General features: G+C 36.8%; 2 protein-coding genes and 1 long non-coding RNA gene across 5 annotated transcripts in view; 1 reads left to right on the forward strand and 2 right to left on the reverse strand.

The window, feature by feature from the left end:
• Positions 1 to 12441, forward strand: LOC114877155 (stromal interaction molecule homolog). Its single transcript, XM_046290061.1, is given in 13 exon segments — positions 1 to 876; positions 1395 to 1534; positions 1598 to 1700; positions 1703 to 1716; positions 1805 to 1838; positions 1841 to 1916; positions 1997 to 2131; positions 2198 to 2345; positions 2418 to 2561; positions 2633 to 2800; positions 2875 to 3139; positions 3251 to 3325; positions 6735 to 12441. Coding segments are annotated over 13 exon segments (2040 nt in total). The 5' UTR covers positions 1 to 668; the 3' UTR covers positions 7265 to 12441.
• On the reverse strand, positions 5107 to 7047 carry LOC114877159. Its single transcript, XR_003789510.2, has 3 exons — positions 6955 to 7047; positions 6723 to 6863; positions 5107 to 6666 (listed from the first exon to the last, which is right to left on the reverse strand). It is a non-coding gene; the product is annotated as an uncharacterized LOC114877159 (long non-coding RNA).
• Positions 7485 to 19290, reverse strand: part of LOC114877151 (lutropin-choriogonadotropic hormone receptor) — a 23464-nt gene continuing 11658 nt past the window's right edge. Inside the window, exons 2-13 of one of the 3 annotated variants that reach the window (XM_029189369.2) lie at positions 19090 to 19161; positions 18944 to 19015; positions 18697 to 18765; positions 18176 to 18319; positions 17938 to 18078; positions 17443 to 17508; positions 17157 to 17300; positions 16989 to 17060; positions 16498 to 16790; positions 15678 to 15797; positions 15372 to 15566; positions 7485 to 15313 (exon numbers count right to left, since the gene is read on the reverse strand). In XM_029189369.2, the coding sequence (XP_029045202.1) occupies positions 13917 to 15313; positions 15372 to 15566; positions 15678 to 15797; positions 16498 to 16790; positions 16989 to 17060; positions 17157 to 17300; positions 17443 to 17508; positions 17938 to 18078; positions 18176 to 18319; positions 18697 to 18765; positions 18944 to 19015; positions 19090 to 19161 (2785 nt within the window). In that variant the 3' untranslated portion in view covers positions 7485 to 13916. Of the gene's footprint in view, positions 15314 to 15371; positions 15567 to 15677; positions 15858 to 16497; positions 16791 to 16988; positions 17061 to 17156; positions 17301 to 17442; positions 17509 to 17937; positions 18079 to 18175; positions 18320 to 18670; positions 18774 to 18943; positions 19016 to 19089; positions 19162 to 19290 lie in introns of those variants that run through there. The other 2 variants (XM_029189368.2, XM_029189370.2) reach the window with 2 other exon arrangements.

Here is a 19290-nt window from a genome sequence, read left to right on the forward strand (position 1 = left end):
TTGTAAAATGATTAATATAATCTAAAAAGGGCTCCGTGATGATTAGTCGGTGTGTTTTTGAGAATCTCCCGAGTATTTCGAATACTCATCTCGTGGAAGTATCAAGCTGCCCAGTAAACATTTTAGAAATGATTTTCGCGCTGCATTGGCGCTGGCAATGCGCTACCATGGCAAGTGCAACGTCGAGCCAATAACATCTCGCGTATAATCGTGGACAGGACCAATTGAATTTTCTATTTTTTGCGCGTAAAAAGGTGCACCGTTGTTTCCGATCTAAATTAATTATTTTTCGCAACGTTGTTCGTGGACGGTTGGCCTTGATAGAAAAACTCAACTCGGACCGAGCAGTGTACTTAATTAATAAATCAATCGATTCGCCTTAAAAAAGAGATCTCGGACGTTGACCGACGCCTTGATGGAACCAATAACGATGCTGTGCAACTCGTTCATGGGCCTACTGTAATATCTCATAATTGGTTCACTCGTGTTATGCACTCGTCAAATTGCATTACCACCCCGGTTTTGATAACTGTAACCTTGACTGTATTCACTATTGCGGCTCTACGTCAAAGGTGACAACGGGCCAAGAGTATTTGGTTTTACTTCACTTGTAGCAACTGCGCAAGGGTGGCGCGAGGTGTCAGTGACAAGGTGTAGCTAACCTTAAAATGCGAGCATCCGTGATTACTGATGTGATTGTACTGTTCGGGCTACACTTCTTGTATTGGTGTTGCAACACGGTAGATGCTAGCGGCGGTGCCCTCGACTCAAGCCCGAACTATCAGTCTGGCTCCTCTGGAAGCTCACATTCCAAAAATTCAGCATTCTCTGCTACGCTCACAGATGGACTGGCACAGGCTGTGGCCCATGAAGCTGGTAAATGTCTCATCGTTACTTCTCAGTTTCAGCTGTGTATAATACCATTCAGCGTGTATCATTGCTAGCATCGTCTTCATTGTATCATTCCTTAACGCATCATTAAATGTATTCGATTAATTTTTTGTTTTCATCCTGTATATATATGTATGTGTGTGTAAAAATCTATAAGTAATACGTGTATTTATGATTCATAGTATAACATTTAGATAATATGTAATTATTGTCAGTATATTTTTAGAAGAAGACTCAATGTATTCTGTTGCCATGTCTTGCAAAGAGAATACAAATGTGTTTATGATAAAAATTCATTTAGAATCATCTAGAAATCTGTTGAAAATTTAACTTACTTTGTTTATGTATTAACAAATTTATGTTTATTGTATTGTCACTTTAGCATTAATATAATTGGATAGAAGGCTTGTCATATGTATTTAACGGATAAGGACACGTGCATAACAGATTAAATGTAATCATAAACACATACAATCAAACGTAGGCTGTTTAATTTATTACAGGTTCCGATACTTGTAATGATGACCTAGCTTGTCTCACAATGGCTTCTCATGATCGACTAGGTTTAGAAGCTATCAAATCACTCCACAGCCAACTAGACGACGATGCCAATGGAAATGTAGACCTATCAGAATCGGATGATGTAAGTGTATTCTAATTAATTTATCATTCTTGATTATACAAAAATGTAATTTATTCTTTGTAGTTTTTAAGGGAAGAATTACAATATGAAGCTGGGTATGAAAGAAGACAGAGGGCCTTTCATCATAATGATGATATGCACATCAGTGTTAGAGAACTTTGGGAGGCCTGTTAAGGTCAGAGGTACTATCAGGAACATCAGAACTATTTCTTTTTTAAGGGTTCAGGTTTTAATATTTGAACCTTACTATGTTAGTATATTTCTTCTTAGGTTCATAATTGGACTATAGAACAAACATCTGAATGGTGTCTACTAATGTGGAGCTTCCTCAATATGTTCCTACTTTTATACAACACCGTGTAACTGGTGCTACACTTCCAAGGTAAATGTTGTACAAAGTATACTATTATATTGTAGATTCTATCACTTTTTATTTAGTAAATGCTTCTTATATATTCATAGATTGGCTGTGAACAACATGCACTACCTAAGCAATGTATTAGGGATTAAAGATCCCATCCATAAACAAAAAATTGCATTAAAAGCTATGGATGTAGTTCTTTTTGGACCACCAAAGGTAAGCATACATAGAAAAATGTTTTTTGCATTACAATACTTGTCTTAAACAACACTGTATTATAGATACTGGGCATAGTGTTAAAGATTGATATTAATAACATTATTATTTGGAGCACTTATTGGATGCTGGTATGCGTATCAGCAAAAGAAAAATTCACAAAAACATCTTCATAGAATGATGAAAGATATGGAGAGCTTACACAAAGCAGAATTGGCACTTGAAGACTTGCAAGTATGTGTACTTTATTAAGTGCGCCTTAGTAATATGTTATGACTTTATTGATATTATATTTTTACTGTATAGAAAGAACTCGAGAGGGCACGGATGGAACAAGAAAGTGCCGCTACAGAGAAACAAAATTTAGAGAAACGTTTACAAGACGAAACAATGGGATTACACGTATCATATTCGGATCTCGAAGTTTCTCAATTAAAAGCTGAAATAGAAGTAAATAGTACATGGATTTAATTATCAAATCTTTCGGTTTCTTTGAAGTCTAATTCATTCTTATCTCACAGATGTTGAAAAATGAATTACAACGTGCAGAGGGCGAACTTGAAGACAGATGTTGGTCCCCTCCTCCAGGATTACAACATTGGTTACAGTTAACTCATGAAATTGAGAATAAAGGGTATACGAAGAAAAAAATAGCAGCGGAAAAACAATTACAACAAGCACGCGAAGCAGTGAGATATTAACGCTATTACTTTTAATGTGATTGTCACATAAATCATGTACCACTTACGTAAATGTTTTTCAGTGTGAAAAATTACGAAAGAAACGATCGAGCTTAGTAGGAGCATTTGTTTCGACCCATGGAAAATCTATCGACGAGGTCGACAAAAGTATAGTCGAAGCAAGAACCGCGTTAAATGAAGTAACAGCGGAACTGCAAGAAAGAGTATACCGTTGGAAACAAATCGAACTCCTATGCGGTTTTAATATAGTCAACAATAATGGTCTAAGTTATTTAGAAACTGTTCTCTACCGGGGGGCACCGAATGGGCGAGGTCTTGGACTTAGAGGTATTTAAACCTTCCATGTTGGAAAATATTAAAATTTTCAGTTCTTCCTTATCTTGGAATATCATTGAACGTATAAGAAAATAAATAATCATTGGCAATTGATATTTACAGGTCGACTCAGCAGCCAAGATGACTTAGAAGACGAATCAAGCTCAATGTACTCGCCTTCCACGTGTGGTGCCGCAGGTAAGCTGGAAACGGACTTCCACGAATATTTAGATTGATAAATAACAATGCTCAGTTTGTATGTAGTATTGTATACTTACACCTATATATCGTCCTCTTTCACGTGGACGATGAGATTAATAATTCACTAACTCGTTTATTTTCCTAGCAGTAGCAATTTGGGTTTTCTGAAAAAAAAAAAAATAATAATTTTCTCTTTAATGTAGATGTTCGTGAAACATAGGGTATCGTGCGTATTTCCGTATGAATATTGAACTTCCTACGAAAACTTTTTAATGTGCTTTCAATGAACCTAACAATTGCTTAAACATGTTTGTAATGGATTTGTGGATAAGCTGTTTGGCGTAAAAACTTCCGAAATTATGTTTTACTGACGAAGAAAAAAAAATCAAGGCAGTGCCTTATAATTCTTTTTTTATAAAAAAGATAATTTTTATATATCATCGATTTAAATCTTATGTCCTAAATATTTTGAGAAAAATATGACTGAGAATATGAAGGATGCTGAGCATCCCGAAAGATGCGGATAATTACTATAAATGTCACACATTACAATAAGATTTATAGATTTAAAAAAAAAAAAGTTGGTCCCTATTAACAAATTGTGAATATTTTTGGCAATTTTTTTAATTGGAAAAGAAACAATGTGAATCATTGATTTGCCTAACTTTTTAAGATCTCTTTATACGTTATTGAGTTTAACTAAAAAAAATTTTTTTTTTGCTGTTTCTAAAATCCGTTCTTGTTTTGTGCCTCGTGTGCAAAATATTGCTGTAAAGTTGTGCTGCAATTGTTATCGTTCAATTGTCCTGTTTCAAGATGCACTTTTGTGCTTTTTTTAAAAACTAATTTTGACTTTATACAGATCTGTTGAGCAGATACGTGTGTTTAATTTTTTTTTAAACGCTGACAGTATTCATTTTATAATTGTAGTTTTTTCATGATACGGTACAATAATTCTTTGAATATTTGTGTGCTGCAGCATTCAATATTGTTCGAACTATAGTCTTATTTGTTCATATTATGTTATCATTTGATTCTAGGGAAGGAAGAAACTGTAGTTAGTGGTTCCAAAAAAGATTAAGGAAGGCACATTATATGAACCTTTTAATACAACTTAGATGCGTGTTGCTCGTCCTGCACGTAATGTCAACTTCTTGTGTAAAGAAATCTATCTGAAATATTCTCAGCTTAACCATTGCAAATTGTATATATGTTAATGTAATGTGTGACATGAACACAGTGTTCGCAATTTAAAATTATCTCAATCATAGACATGAAAATTAATGCGAAAATAATATTATCTCTGATACATGACATAGAATTAGTATTAAAAAGTGTCCTACTGAAAGGACGTGTGCAGGTAAAGGGAAGAATTTCACTTAAAATATTCCCTTTCCCTAATGAAAATTTATCACGTTTTATGAAAAGCGTGTTGATAATTTAAGAAGAGAACAATGATAAATCTTTCAAATTGTTGTTAACTCATTACTTTATATGAAAACGTCGTTTTTTCCAATTATTTTTTGCAATTATATAATATATTCGTACATAGTGTAAAAAGCTAGAGCAACGTTTTGAAAAGGAACATGACATATTTTTCTACGAAAATTTTCATGACATATCGAACGGACGAACGAGGGCGCAATTATATAATTATTTAATGATTAAGGCAAGGTCAATCCAAAATTGGATTGGATTAAATAATTTCCAGGGAGCCTTCTAATTCGTTCCTTCGAATATCAATAGCAATATATTATAGGGAATAATCAAGTGCCAAGTGTGATAATAATATTATCACTTTATTTAACAATAAGTGCCGATTATCGATCACCTGTTATATTATTATTATTATTATTATTATACATGATATATATAATTATAAATTGTCCCTTTAGGACAGTTGAAAACCAAAGCAAAAGCGTTACGAATTATTCGGTTCTCTCATGAAGCAAACTGACTGATTGCCAAATGATTTCAGATTCATTCATACATACAGAAATATCTTGTATAAAGAATTAAAGAAAAAGGAAAGACAAGACAATAAATTGTGTCGAGTAAAATGACAAAGGATCTCCTTGTACGAATTGATTGCGGTGGAGGATATGATCTTGAACGATCGAAAATCATCGATCCCGATAGTAGTTCAATAAATGCCTCGAATAGTAACGGAATTTTTAGCTTTGCTGAGACTGGTATCTTGCAATAAACGATGCCAAGAAGCGATTTCTATTTCTCAGGGGATTTCAGACACAACGCGCGTCATGTTTAATATTAGATTCAATTAAAATTAGATGCGAGTGTATTTGATATCCGAGTACATCATTCAGGTAACAGCAGCGCATTCTTGAGCGCATTAATTTCTATCCTATAATAAACTCGAGCATACCAAACGCATATGAAGTATATGACGGTGATATATGTATACATTCTGTTCACACGAGACTAATTTGCTCAGAATAATTTGTAATTTGATCGAATAGCCATCATTTAATTAACATAAATGTTTTACATTTCATATTCAAAAGCAAATACCTTTTCTTAACACTATCGACCGGGAAGCTAATTCATAAACTGTTTAAATAACAAATGTTGTTTGATTGCAATATTAAAATATAACACGCGATCCTTTGTATTCGTCGCAAGCCAAAGTTACCTTAATTACTTGTAACGTTGTATAATTTCTATGTAAAATTGTTTGTATACTTTTAAGTAATTTACTTTAATCAAGATGCGCCAGTGGTATGATTTCATCTTGCGATTGCGTTGGCGAGATCAACAAGCTACATTGACATAATCAAGTTGAGAGGAGAGCAATCGAAGAAACGTAACGAAAACCATCTTTTATCTAGTTGAAGCAATAAAGAATGAACTTTCTTCTTTGTCTATTCTGTTCATCTGACTCTGTCGTTTCGAATATGGAACAACGCGACAAGTTAGTTTTATCGACGGATCTTGCATTTAAATATAAAAAGTGCAAGCTACGGTTTTCTTAACTGGTAAAGTATGGAATCAAAATTGCATGCAAAGTTATTATACAACTGGAAACGAACTTAAAACGAAGAAAATATAATAATTTCTTCGGGAACAGCGGAAAGGAGTCTGTACCTGTAATCGTGTAATATAAATAATGAATACATTGTTCATTGAATTTCTTTTTCTTTGTCCATGTCTTTGAATTTGCATGGAAGTGGAATTTAACATTAACCCCTGAATTTATCCAATTAATTCGAGTGTCACCAGACACGTAAAAGAATTACAAAAGACTAAGCGATTACCACCGCTTAAACTTTCATCGGTGCTGCTAAGATGTCGATGAACCATAAAGAATTCATAAGACTCTGGAAAAAAAAGCAAAGAAAGTAAGAAACTCGTGTACCAAATGTTGATTCTTTACCCTGATCTACAGGCACCCTGGACAGCCTGACGTGGAAGGAGTCGTCGGTACCGCCGGACTCTTCGAGCAGCGAAACCGGCAAGGATACACCACCGGAAAGCAGCGTGGTGCACTTCACCGTTGGCGAGGGTCCCGAGGAGCCTGTGAAACCGATTAGCAAAGATAAATCAAGTATCGCGCGTTCGTACAGTCAGGACATCAACATGCTCCTCGCGATCGAGGACAAGACTACCTCATCATTCCTGTCGAAGACCTCGTACTCGGAGAACTCGTTGGATTCGCCGATTCAGGAACGAGCCGGACACCAAAAAGCCGTTTCATCGACGGCGATGAACACCACCGGGACCGCAACGGTCAGCACAAGCACAGCGATGACGAGCAGTCAGAAGAAAACGTTGAAGGAACTGCCTCCGGTTATGTCGGTAGACGAGGAGACTTTGTCCACCGACTCCAACTCTACTACCGACAACGACGAGATGAAACGAAGACGCAGGAAGATATTGTTCCCGGCGTTTAGGAAGAACAAGGCCAAGGTCACGTGATGAATGCCCGCTAGTCAGATATTAAATCGTACATCGCGTTGTACCATTACTTAAAACGCTGTAACTCTTAACGATTAGTTGGTTAAACCGCGACGTGCACTTAACAATTTGCCTCCGAGAACCGGCTCGTAATTGATTACTGAATCAGTTACTCGTCGAGTTTTCTACGTATGTGTAATACGTGTACGCATATACATGTACGGTCGCGTGTTACTTAGGCTTCCCTTTGTTCGAAGGAAGTGTAGGTGAACTAGAGAAGCCTACGTTGCACTCGAGTATACCGTACATGATAGAGAGACATGTTTAGCAAGATGGAACGTTCAATGTAATAGGTTGGCCTCGAGGTCTACGGAGTTAGGTTCATCATTGGCGTTTTCATTCTTGTTAAAGCCAGTTGTTATCAGAATTGACTGTTTAATCATTTGTTTTATTAACCATCTGCATTATAAACGTTAATCTGTCCGTGCCAAACCCATTCAAAAGGAGCTAAATTATTTGTATGTTGTTCATTTTAGTTGATTCTGATAGACTCTTGGTTTGGTGTACAGTTTTACCTCTTGTAATATAAATGTCACAGTTGCATTTTTTTAAATAATGAAATATGCAACTGTGTCACGCCAATGTAGAACCAATTGTACAGTGTATAGTAGTAGAATCTCAGGGCGCAGTTGGATTTAAAATGTGTCCAGTAGAGTAATATCCTGAAGAATATCAGATGTATTTCGGTAGACATATTGGACACAAGTTAAACTCAAAATTTGTTAATAGTACTATCTGTGAAAGCCTTAAGGATCTTGTTAATTAAGCGAACAGACCTCGTGGCTGACGCTAATGCAATAGGTCTTTAAAATGAACGTTCCGCTATGCTACTGTCGCGTAGGATGTTTTTGGTGCCCCGGTGTGTCTTCCGTTTTGCCAAATCTTCCGTTCTGTTTGCAACAGAGACACCCACCAAGCGACGTCCAACCTTTAGGTAACTAGATTATAAAACTCGCAATACTGAAAATTCTTCAGTAACGATAATATTTTGGCTCAGGGGTGGGCGACGAACTCGCGATCTTCTTCCTGTTAACCGTTTCAAATTTCTATAACATCGAAGCTCTCTCTGCCCTCTTTATTCGAGCCTTGAAAAATTGATTCGATTAAATCTTATTGCAATGTCTCTCTGAAGCGAAAGAATCTCAAATTTCTGTTACGCTCCTGTCGTCGATTAACAATTTTCTCACGAGCTGTAACTTTAATTATATCCTGTGTCTCTCTAAAGAAACGGTTCTTTATATTTCTTCTTTTCTATTTTCAATACAGAATCGGCTTAAAATCAATTGATCGTTTATTGTTCAAGGTCTTAAAGAAAAGGTAGATGATACTTAAGTGAACGTAAGCAAAGAACTTGTTCGTGGTAGAGGAAATGATCTTGAACGACCAATTGATTTTGTACAGACTATACATATATTAGATCGTTGTCTATGTTCCATCTGACATGCAACAGTCTGGTAGTAGCAATTTATTCGGTTCATTCCTATTTCTCATCATTGTCTCGTTCTTAGAATGATTTTGAAGGCCAGTAAACAGTTCACAAGTGTCTATAAAGGTTTCATCGGTAAATCATGATTAAGAGGAGACTCGGTCTAACTAATTGTGCGACGTTTTTTAAAAAGATCTAGATTTATTATTCCAGCGTCGATATTCGTTCGAAGATACTCGCCCATCCCTGCGTTTAAGCATAACGAAATTCTAACGCGCCGAACCTTTTCGTTTCACTGTTCTTTCCTCGATTAATCGTAGCCGTTAGCATATATTTTCTTTCTCTCTATTTATCTAAGTTTTATGGGTTCTTTATCGGACGCTTTTAGCCTTCCATCGTTGTACAAGCTGAGCACAAATGATCTTCTTCCGTTTTGCCACATCGACCACTTTTCTTATTAAACACGTTGCTCTCTTTTTCTAATCTTATTTATCAAACAACTCTATCGTTCGGTATTGCTTCATCTATTTTGTGCTCTCGTATCTCAACGAAGTGAAAATGTTTTTATACAAATGTTGAATAAAATCCTGTTACCCATAGAATAATCCTTTGAGGTCCAACTGCTGAACTGTACATAGCATACCATTGAAAAAGCAATAACTATCGAGGCTACTGTTAGCCTTGTTCAGGGTTTGTCATCCTCTTTTTTAGACGAATTTATATTAAGATAAATCTATAAGTATTATTAGATTTAATGGAAAAAGAGAAACCACGAATCTCACGAACAGATATTCGTGAGAGGACCTCGAGGGATTGTATTAGTGGCAAACGAGAAGAATTAAAAAGTAAAAAAAAAAAAAATGTTACGTGCTTACCCGGTACTCGAGAAAGTATCAAAATTGTTCACGATCTTCCACGAAATTGTTCGCGCACGAATCAAGGCATTTTTTTTTTATTAGTCGCGTTTTTCATTTTTGACCCCGTAGCATCGTTCACCTATTTTTCTTTTCTTTTTTAACGTTTCGATCACATAGTATTCTAAAGCCTGTTGCTGTACTTCACATTTTAGATTTATAGTCTGTCTCGAATCAATGATTCTTTTAAGGCCACCATAGTTAGTCTTCCTGGGTTACTCAGTAATATTACTATTTTCCTTTGCGTGTAAAATATCAATCATTGTGTGCAATAAGGAGTAGCCTGATTCTTTATTTTTCTTAAAATAATTAAAATAATAATAAGCGGGGGAGGAGTGACCTTAAGTGATCATTGATTCTCAATAGACTATAGAAATTAACTTATTACCGCTTCTTTATTGAACGAAGTGGTTTTTCCCTTTCTTATCATAATATTTTTTCTTCCTTTTGCCCTTTTTTTTTTTTTTTTTTAGAATATGTATATGTATGCATAGCAGCTTAAATGCGGTGAGGCTGGAACTCTCTGAAATGTATATCCACGTGTAAGGGATAGTGTGATAAGTTTTAACGGAATTTTAATCGACCTTGTTACACGGATGTGTAAAGATCGTTGTACAGACAATTTCGACGTTTATTTTTTTCGTGGATGAAACGATGAAGCGAGCTTGACACTTTTAGTTGAACTAGGGAACCTGGTTCAAGCTAGAATAATATCTTACAATTAGTTACGCCAATGGCTATTTTAACTTGCGTTTACTTTGCTGTGTATTTCTCACTTGGTTCCACGAGTAGAGTTCAGACGTTACGTTGACCATTGCGATTATTTCTTTCCGCATTCCTTTCACCGGCTTCTTTTTCTTCCACTTGATACTTTTATCGTTAGCGTTCGATCCTCTCCTGATTGATAAACTGACACACTTTAGTATCTCAGGGCTTTGATTGAACGAACCTCGAGATTCATTTTTTTATGAAAAGGTTCGTTTCAGATCGCGTCACTCCGGAGAGGCTGTTTAGAAAGCTTTTTAATTACTAACACCCTTTATTAACCCCATATCTCCACCCCATCACCATGAACATCCTCATCATTTTTGCTCTTGTGCATTCTCTGTCCCATCATAATTGGTGATCTATTTTCCATCTCTTCATTTCTATCCTTTTTATTGATTTTATCAAGAGTTAAATCATCTATTGCATTTATCATGTTTACTCCTATAATAGTTGAATCATCTCCTTAAATCATCCTATTAAAATTAATAGATATCAGTTTTTGCCAAATTTTCAATATCCTTGAAGATACTAAATCATTTTTCTAGATGGAATTGAGAACTAAAAATTGGGGAATTATGTAGCTGTGTTAGGTGACTTTTCCCCGAGAAAGTATGTATTATATTGACTATGAGAATAGGTGTATCATAAAAGAGCAATAATGGAAGAATCTGAAGTTTAATGGACCAAGTTCGATAAACGTACTATGGAAATAAGCGAAACGATAGTTGATACTTTAGGCTCAATTAGTAGATAATTGAAAGCACATTGTTACATTTAAGAATTCGAAGGAAATTTTATAAAATCACAGCTACCGAGGTCTTCCGGATTAACACGATCCTCTAATTACCGAAATATGCTTCACAAAAATGATTAACTCATCGAAACTGACCGATTACCAATTGTTATTTGCATTCTGAAGATTTTTAAAATTTAGGAGGTGAAGTCGTGTCAATTATGACTCAGACTCGTAGTTATCGTTAATTCCCCAGTTTTTATTGGGGATGCCAAATTTGCCAAAAACGCCTTTCATTCTTTTAAATTGATAACTGTGAATCGATAAACCTTGTGACGTTTTTATGGAGGTCCCCTTATCACGAAATAAAGCTGAGGGTGAATTTTATCAACCTCCTCGCGATATTTCTCCCTTCGCGTAAACCATAAATCCCCGTTCAACCCTGGTTAAATCTAATTGAAATAGGAATTCAATAAAAAAAGAAAAAGAAAAATGGAAATTAAGAATCATACCGTCCAAGTACGAGATTCATGCCTTATCAATATTCACGGTCGTTGCAATATCAAATGACTTGTCCGTTTTGAAACAAGGAAATGATCCATCTACGTTTTGTAAGATAAAGCGAACATCAAACGATAATTGTATGAGAATAAAATGTGTCAGTTTTGTTACAGTGTCTTAATTGAAAAAGAGACCACGAATAGATTTGTTGTTACTCCTTAGGATCTTCGAGCAATACGTTCTATGATTTACGAATTACGTTTACTTATAAAGGGACAGTTTCTAAAATTATGTATATCTTGTTAATGTTGTATTACCTCGTAGTGACCACCTGAATCCAATTCGCTAATTGCTATTAGAGACAGAGAGTGAAAGTAGGAATAAAAGAGTGAGAATGGGAGAGAGAATGCACAGTTTGAGAAAAGGTACATGTTATCTTATAATTTATGTATACTACCAGCTAAGGGTATGAGATTGTAAAAATTCTCTTAATAATTATCAAGCAATAAAAGACACTCAAATTTTATGCATATAAAATTCGAAAATTGATGTTACAATATAAAAAGATGAAAAGAAAGTAAGAATAATTCTAGAGTTATATACAATTCAGCTGGTAGTGTATAGGTGTACTTTTGCGACGACAGCAAGGGTTTATTCAAAGTTGAATTTATTTTAGATAAATATTTAAATTATTCCTAATTAATACTGTTATACGATTGGTCACCTCGGTGGCGCGAAAGGTCTTCCTTGTAATGCGACAGAGACATTTTTCAAAAATAAAAGAAATTCCACAATAGCTGGGAGAAATTCTGGATTGATTCTCGAATGTTTGAAAAATTTTAACACCGTTCTCTCGTAATACGTTGTTTTATTAGAAAAACGTTATTAAATAGCTCGGATCGGACACACACGCAAAACATGTTCTCCTTAAAATGGATGCAGCAAACGAAAATTCAGATTCAAACAGTTCATACATACGAGACATCCAGATGTAAATCTTGTTCATTTTTATCTTCAGCCAGTGATACCAAATAACGATATACCAGCTTCCAGAATTTCAGAAAACAATTGATTTTATAAGAACAAGTATTACATCTGGAAATCTTGTTCGGAGGGGCATCAACAACTGCACGAAGAACGAACAACACATTCAACAACAAACCAGCCTAATAAACCAATACTAGCTGACACTAATTTCATTAATCAAAAACTCTGTATAAACATCTATACGCCATAACGATTTCATAATAATCTTTAACTAGAAATGGGCATCAGATATTCATGGGGAGAAATTGTACAAACCGTCAGTCTTATAACAACGCAAACACATCTATTAACAATCAGTTGGATTCTCATCTTAAATACTGATCCTTACAATAAAACACTTCCTCGAATTGAGCCAAGAAATCCTTACAAAAAAAAAGGAAAAAAAATATACCGTGTGTCCTTTTAATTCATTAATAAATACTTTATCCTTCTAATTTTAATCAAAAACTATGCACAGAACGTCCAGTTCCTTGTCACAGAATTAAACTTACAATATTCAACATTTTCTTAAGGTAAAATTCTCTCGAAAGAAATTGACGAGTTCCTGCGATGAAATTTCTATTAAATAAACCTCAGACTCAATTAACGCTATATAATTAACGCGTTCATTAATTACCTCAAAGAGTTGAATCGGACAGTGAACACGTCAAAGGCTGTGTGTCTGTAAACGTTGGCAGTATCTAACGAATATGACTATTGTATGCAACAATAGTGTGCACGCGTAAACACGGACGGTTGATAAAAAGTAGATCACGTCTACCAACACAGTTGCATAAGTAATAATTGTACAAAGAGAATACAAGTTGTTTCAATCTTCTTCTTTCAACGTTTAACAGGTTTGAAAGAAACTTGATAAAACGTTGAAAGAAGAAATTTTGCTAAATCGTCCTTTGATTCTTCTCTTCTTTCTTCTACGATGTCCTCGACTCCTATCTTAGCAGTAAAAGGTCGCTTAACAATACAGAGCAATTCTTAATAATTGGATTAAAATAAATTCACCAGTGATCTCCACGGCTTTCAACGCGTTAATCCTCGTTTGGGCTATAATAAAAACTCAAACATTCAATGAATAATCGCTCTGTAGAACACACACGCTCAGCTCCACCTCTCAGAGGACGCTTGTAATACTGAAACCGTTCAGGAGCAAACTAGACCCATATTTAGTCCATTAGAACTGACTATAATCTCATAGGAGAACAGAGATACCTTATACTCGAGCTCGTCCTAGTTCTGCGGCGCATTGTCGTCATCTTGTTGATCACTGGTCTCAGCCGCGGACGGTATGGTCGCTAGTAACCTGACAGCCAGTCTGCTAGGAGATCCTGGCGGTTCAGGTTCCTGGATGGCCAGCTGTCGGGTCAGTCTCGGCTTCGACCTTGCCGGTCTCGGGGTATTCCTCGCGGTCACCTCTAGAGACGCGCTGGATCTTGAGATCCTCCAGGTGCTGGTGCTGGCTGTGGTAGCAGACCCGGACGAATCGTTCCTCGACGAGCTGAGATTCGAGTCTTGCGATGGTTTCCTAGTGATCAACCAGGAGGAGGCTCTCCTCTTTGGATCGAGCAACCTCAACGGAATACCGCAATGATGCGTCTGCCTCCAGGAGTCCGATCTCGATGAGGAAAAGTTCTCGCTGGAGGATACCGACGAGGCTCGTTTGTGTTGCTTCTGTTGGATCTCTGCGATCTGATAAGCGTACTGGTCGCTACGAGCGTGGCGAGGCCTCGTGTCCTTGGCGCAAGGCCACAGTATCCTGGTACCCCATCTTCGGTAACCGGAACACTGACTGGTCTCGAGTAGCCTCGAGTTACAAGCGCAAGGCATTTGATTATCGCGAGAGGACCGATCTACTAGACTGTTCGTGTTAACAGGTGTCTGTCTATTGCTAAAGTTCGAGCTGTGCCGACACCTGCCTATCCCACGGGTCACTCGGGACTCCTCGATCGCCTTGCATATCAACACGCAGTCCTTTTTGAACTGCTTCGTCAGTATGGCGTAGAGAAACGGATTGCAGCAGGAGTTTAACGGTAACACGAACACCGCGAATACCTTGGCCTGTTCTAAAGAAACCAACTGCAATCCAAAGGTGGCAGTCAGAGAGAAGAACGCTATCGGGGACCAACAGAGGAAGTCTGTGAACACCAAAAGCGCCATTCGCTTGGCTATCCTAGAATCGTTCGAGTTCCACGCTTGGGAACCTCTGATCGCGCAGTACATCTTCAAGTAACATCCCATCAGTATTAAGAACGCGACGCCGTTGATCAACATTAAAAAGATCACGTATGCGAGCGCAGCGTTACCGGTTGTCTCGAACGGCAAACATATAGCGAATTTTCTATAATCCGAAATACCGACTAGTGGCAAACTGGCCATCGACACGGCGAAACACCAGCCCGCTGTCATTATGTAGCCAGCGTGCTTTAGGGACAGTCTTTTGTTCAAATGCATCGCATGAGTTATGGCGTAGTTTCTCTCTAACGTGATCACCGCTAACGTGTACACGCTCAACTCAGAGCTTAGCACACCTAGGAATCCGGCTAACTGACACCCGGCCGAGGTTTGCCAGGGGATGGCGTATTTTCTGAATTCTCCTAACGTCGATGCATCCACCACTGCTAGTAGACCTACGATTCAAACGTGAGTTCAGCAAAGATTTTTATAAGTGTAAAGTATTTTATTTACCTAAATAAATGCCCATGAAAAAATCTGCCGCAGCCAAATTACAAACTAGGAATCTAGGAACGTCCATTTTGCTTCTGGAGAATATTAATACAAATACCACCGTTCCATTGCCCAGCATGGCTAACAGAAAAACTACCCATACACCACAGCGTAGCGTCCACCAGTCGAAGAGATCTTGGCACGGCAAGAAGGGACCTGCAAACGTCGTAAGGATAGAATAAACTAAATTCCTAATTTTCCGTTAAAGTATGCAAACGGTGGACTGTAGAGTGTTGAGCTGTCAAGAGATTTATCGTTAAAACATACCAGGTTGAGGTAGGCACTGTACGTTCGAGGGCAGTGTTTGAGCTGGCAGCGTAGCTCGGTTGTTCTGCTCTTCAAAATAATCTTCAACATACGAGGGCAGGTTACCAGGGTACGTAAAATCTGAACCAAAGTTAGCCCAAAGTTCATTTATTTGCGAGCCAAATTTGTCGGTCATGTTATCTAAAAAACGTCATCACTTCAGTGCTGCAAAGTGTCTCTTTTTTTTTTACAATTTTTAATTGGAAAGATGATGTATGGCAAATCTAAAAAACATATCGCGTACTTGAAAGTCAACGCTTGTTTTAATGTTTTACCAATTGCAAGATTATTTTTAGATTCGCCATTGATGATCGCTGAGAGATCATGTAAGCTGATTTTGAGCGCATTTGATAGTCCGAGCAGAGAGTAAACGATGAGAAAAGCTCGAGTGTCGAGTGTTTATTTTATTGTCGTGTGAAAATTGCGCATATGGTCCAAAGAGAATTTTGATAATTCGTGTTCGACGATTGAACAACGGAAATGGGTTTCCGCTTTGCAGCATTTAAGTGTCGAGCAAACCGCGAACGAAAAGATAACAAGAGATAAATAAAAAATTTGAAGAAAAGAAACTTAAGACAAAAGAATTTGATTCATTTCTTAACAATTAAGTTATAAATTGCTGGTACGACGCGCAATTGCTATAAAGTGTGTTGATTGGATAACTGTGACTTTTTACTGAAAGAAATTAATAGAGATATTATCGTGAAAGCGGAACAGGTATGAGAAATGTGAAACAGAAGCTTCAAGGATGTCGGCAAGAGAAGCTGTTGAATAAACTTACTGAGCTGTGGCCAGATATCGGTAAAGGTCGAGTTCCATAGGCTCATATCAAACTCTTTGTCAGTAGGGAACAAGATAGACTCTTGTACAGACGATTTTGTTACCGGTTCCTCAACTTCGATGGACAGAAACGAGCAACAGTGATAAGCGTACGACAGTACCATTGTTTGTACACGTGGAAATCTCTCCGGTGATGGAAATTCCCTTAATGCAGGATTATTGAATGTTTTAAGATGCAACAGACCCGATAATCCTAGCGTTGGCAGTGCTGGAAATATGTTGTTCCCAAGATTTCTGAAAAAATAAATATTCATTTAAAAAAGACCGCTTTAAATAAGTGGCGCCGTCTGATGTTAGGCGCTAAAATGAGAGAAACCATGAGAAGCGCCGTCGCGGAATTTTTAAAAGAACCGCTAAAAGAGCAATAGTAGTCTTTTTAAAATATAACAATTTCTTGATTAGAAGAGATTAGATTAGTAATTTAGCACTTACAAGTCTTCTAAATTTTTAGTTTCCTTAAACGCGTCAGGATGAATGTATTCGATGTAATTGTTTTCCAGGTCCCTGAAACATCAAACTTTTCTTTTTTCTTTTTTTTTTCAAAAACAATAAAGCGGCGAGTTAACTGTATCACGGTTAACTGCAAGCGACGACACTTACAATACCTGCAACCTCGACAAGCCGGTGAACGCGTCGCTTGGGATCACTTGTAACTTGTTATTCGAGAGAAGCAGGTCGTGCAGCATGTTCAGACCTCTGAAAGGCTCGTCTAACAACGATGAAATCATGTTACTGGCAAAGTCCCTAGAAAAAGAAACTTTTATACGCTTTTTCATCTTAATAAGTAGCAAAAACCGTGGCAAAATGGTTGAAGAGTAAAATGTTTGTAGGAATTAACTTCTTTCCAGTTAAAAATTGTGAAGTTTAGGCTGTATTGTGTACTTACAGAACCCTCAATTCGCTACAATTCCGTAAATTCGGCAACTCCGTCAGGTAATTTGATTTTATATCTCTGAAAATTAATAAAGGATTGAATAACAAAGAATATTCAGTGGTACAAATGTTTCATAGAACGAATCACCCTGTCTGTTCGACCATCGCATAACTGAATCAGCGATTCATTGTATTAAAATCTTATTTAAGGTATACCGGATTCGATCGATAGAAAATTAATTACCGCGATAAAGTTTCGTACAAAGTGCATTGGACAGTTTAATGCAACCTAATGAATTTACACCCTGGTTTAACTTTATCGCTCTACGACCACGGAGAATATAATTTCGTTTGCTAAATGAATATGAAGTAATGCAATTTTCTCTCGGGTATACCGAATGATTAAACAATACGGTTTCACAAACTGTAATTCTATTATACATATAATACTTTCCAACCTTGTACAATATTCTGATTTAAATAAAAATTAGAGGGCTCGATTACTTACAGACTTTTCAATTTTGGGCATTCTTCGCACAAGTCTCTCGGAACTTCGCTCACTTGCGCGCGGTCTAATCTTAATACTTCCAACGATCGTGTCCCATTTAAATTTGGAAATATTCGTAATTCTTTCAGATTAGACAGAATTCTATAAAATAATGGGAAAAGGATTCTTAACTATTTCTACTGTGCTAATTATTCATTATTTACTTTTGGAAATGTAGAATACCGCGAGAAACACTCACAGTTTACGAAGTTTCCGTAGATTCTGAAAAGTACTCCCGTGTATCTGTTTGATCGGATTACCACGTAGATCGAGGGAACGTAGATTAGCGATACGTTGAAAAACGTGCTCCTCCAACGTTTCTATTCGGTTGTTCGACAGCGACCTACGAAATCGAGGGAACATAAACGAATACGACTTTCTTTGTTTCCTTCGTGTGCATTCAGAACGAAAAATGAAAAGGAACAAACAGAACGATGTTTATTTTGCTAATACGTTTCGTTGCGTTTCGTTGCGTTTCGTTGCATCGATGTAAAAGTTCTTTCAAATTTTTGTACTACAAGTTGTACTTTTAAAAAATAAAAAGGTTGTAAGATTGAATTTTTGAAAATATAGAAAACAAATGGCAAATAAAATATAAGAGAAAGACTCGAACTGAAATGAAAAGAGTGAGAGACGCGACTCGAGAGAGGAGAAAATGGTGTTCATAGAATGTAAAAAAAAGTTGTCAAATTACATTTTACTTAATCGATGCACACTTACAGGTCTTCAAGGCCAGAGAGCTTAACGATCGCGGTCGGAATTTTTGTTAAATAATTGTCATCGAGCTCCCTACAAAGCAGACAGAGAATTACAACTTTTTTAACAATCGCGGAGCATTTCTTGAGATCCCTTTTTTTCATTTATTTAATTTTGCTCAGAACGGATTGTCTGGCCTCCGGTTTACTCAAGCAACCTAATATTCTTTTTTTTTTTTTAATTTTTGTGCAAGATTTTGCGAGACACTCACAATACTCGAAGGCTCGTTAAGTTTGTGAATGCACCGTCGGCGATCGTGTGTAAACGATTTCGTCGAAGTAACCTGTAAAATAAATAGTATTTCGAAATTAAAAACCTGGAAATGAAGATTGGATTGAATTGATTTAATATACTCACAACACCTCAAGATTGGGAACTCGATGGAAGGCACGGACTGGAATGTCTGTTATGTTGTTGTTTGTTAGATCTCTGCAACGAAATAAACGGATAAAATAGAAATATAAAAATCTACATATAATGAAGTGTTATTACTCGGGTCCTCGATCTTCTCCGAACGAGTGACTAATGAAAACAGTATCGAGTTGTTTCTAAAAACAG

The sequence above is a fragment of the Osmia bicornis genome, chromosome 2, assembly GCF_907164935.1.
Source record: "Osmia bicornis bicornis chromosome 2, iOsmBic2.1, whole genome shotgun sequence".
Classification (NCBI taxonomy): Eukaryota; Metazoa; Arthropoda; class Insecta; order Hymenoptera; family Megachilidae; genus Osmia; species Osmia bicornis.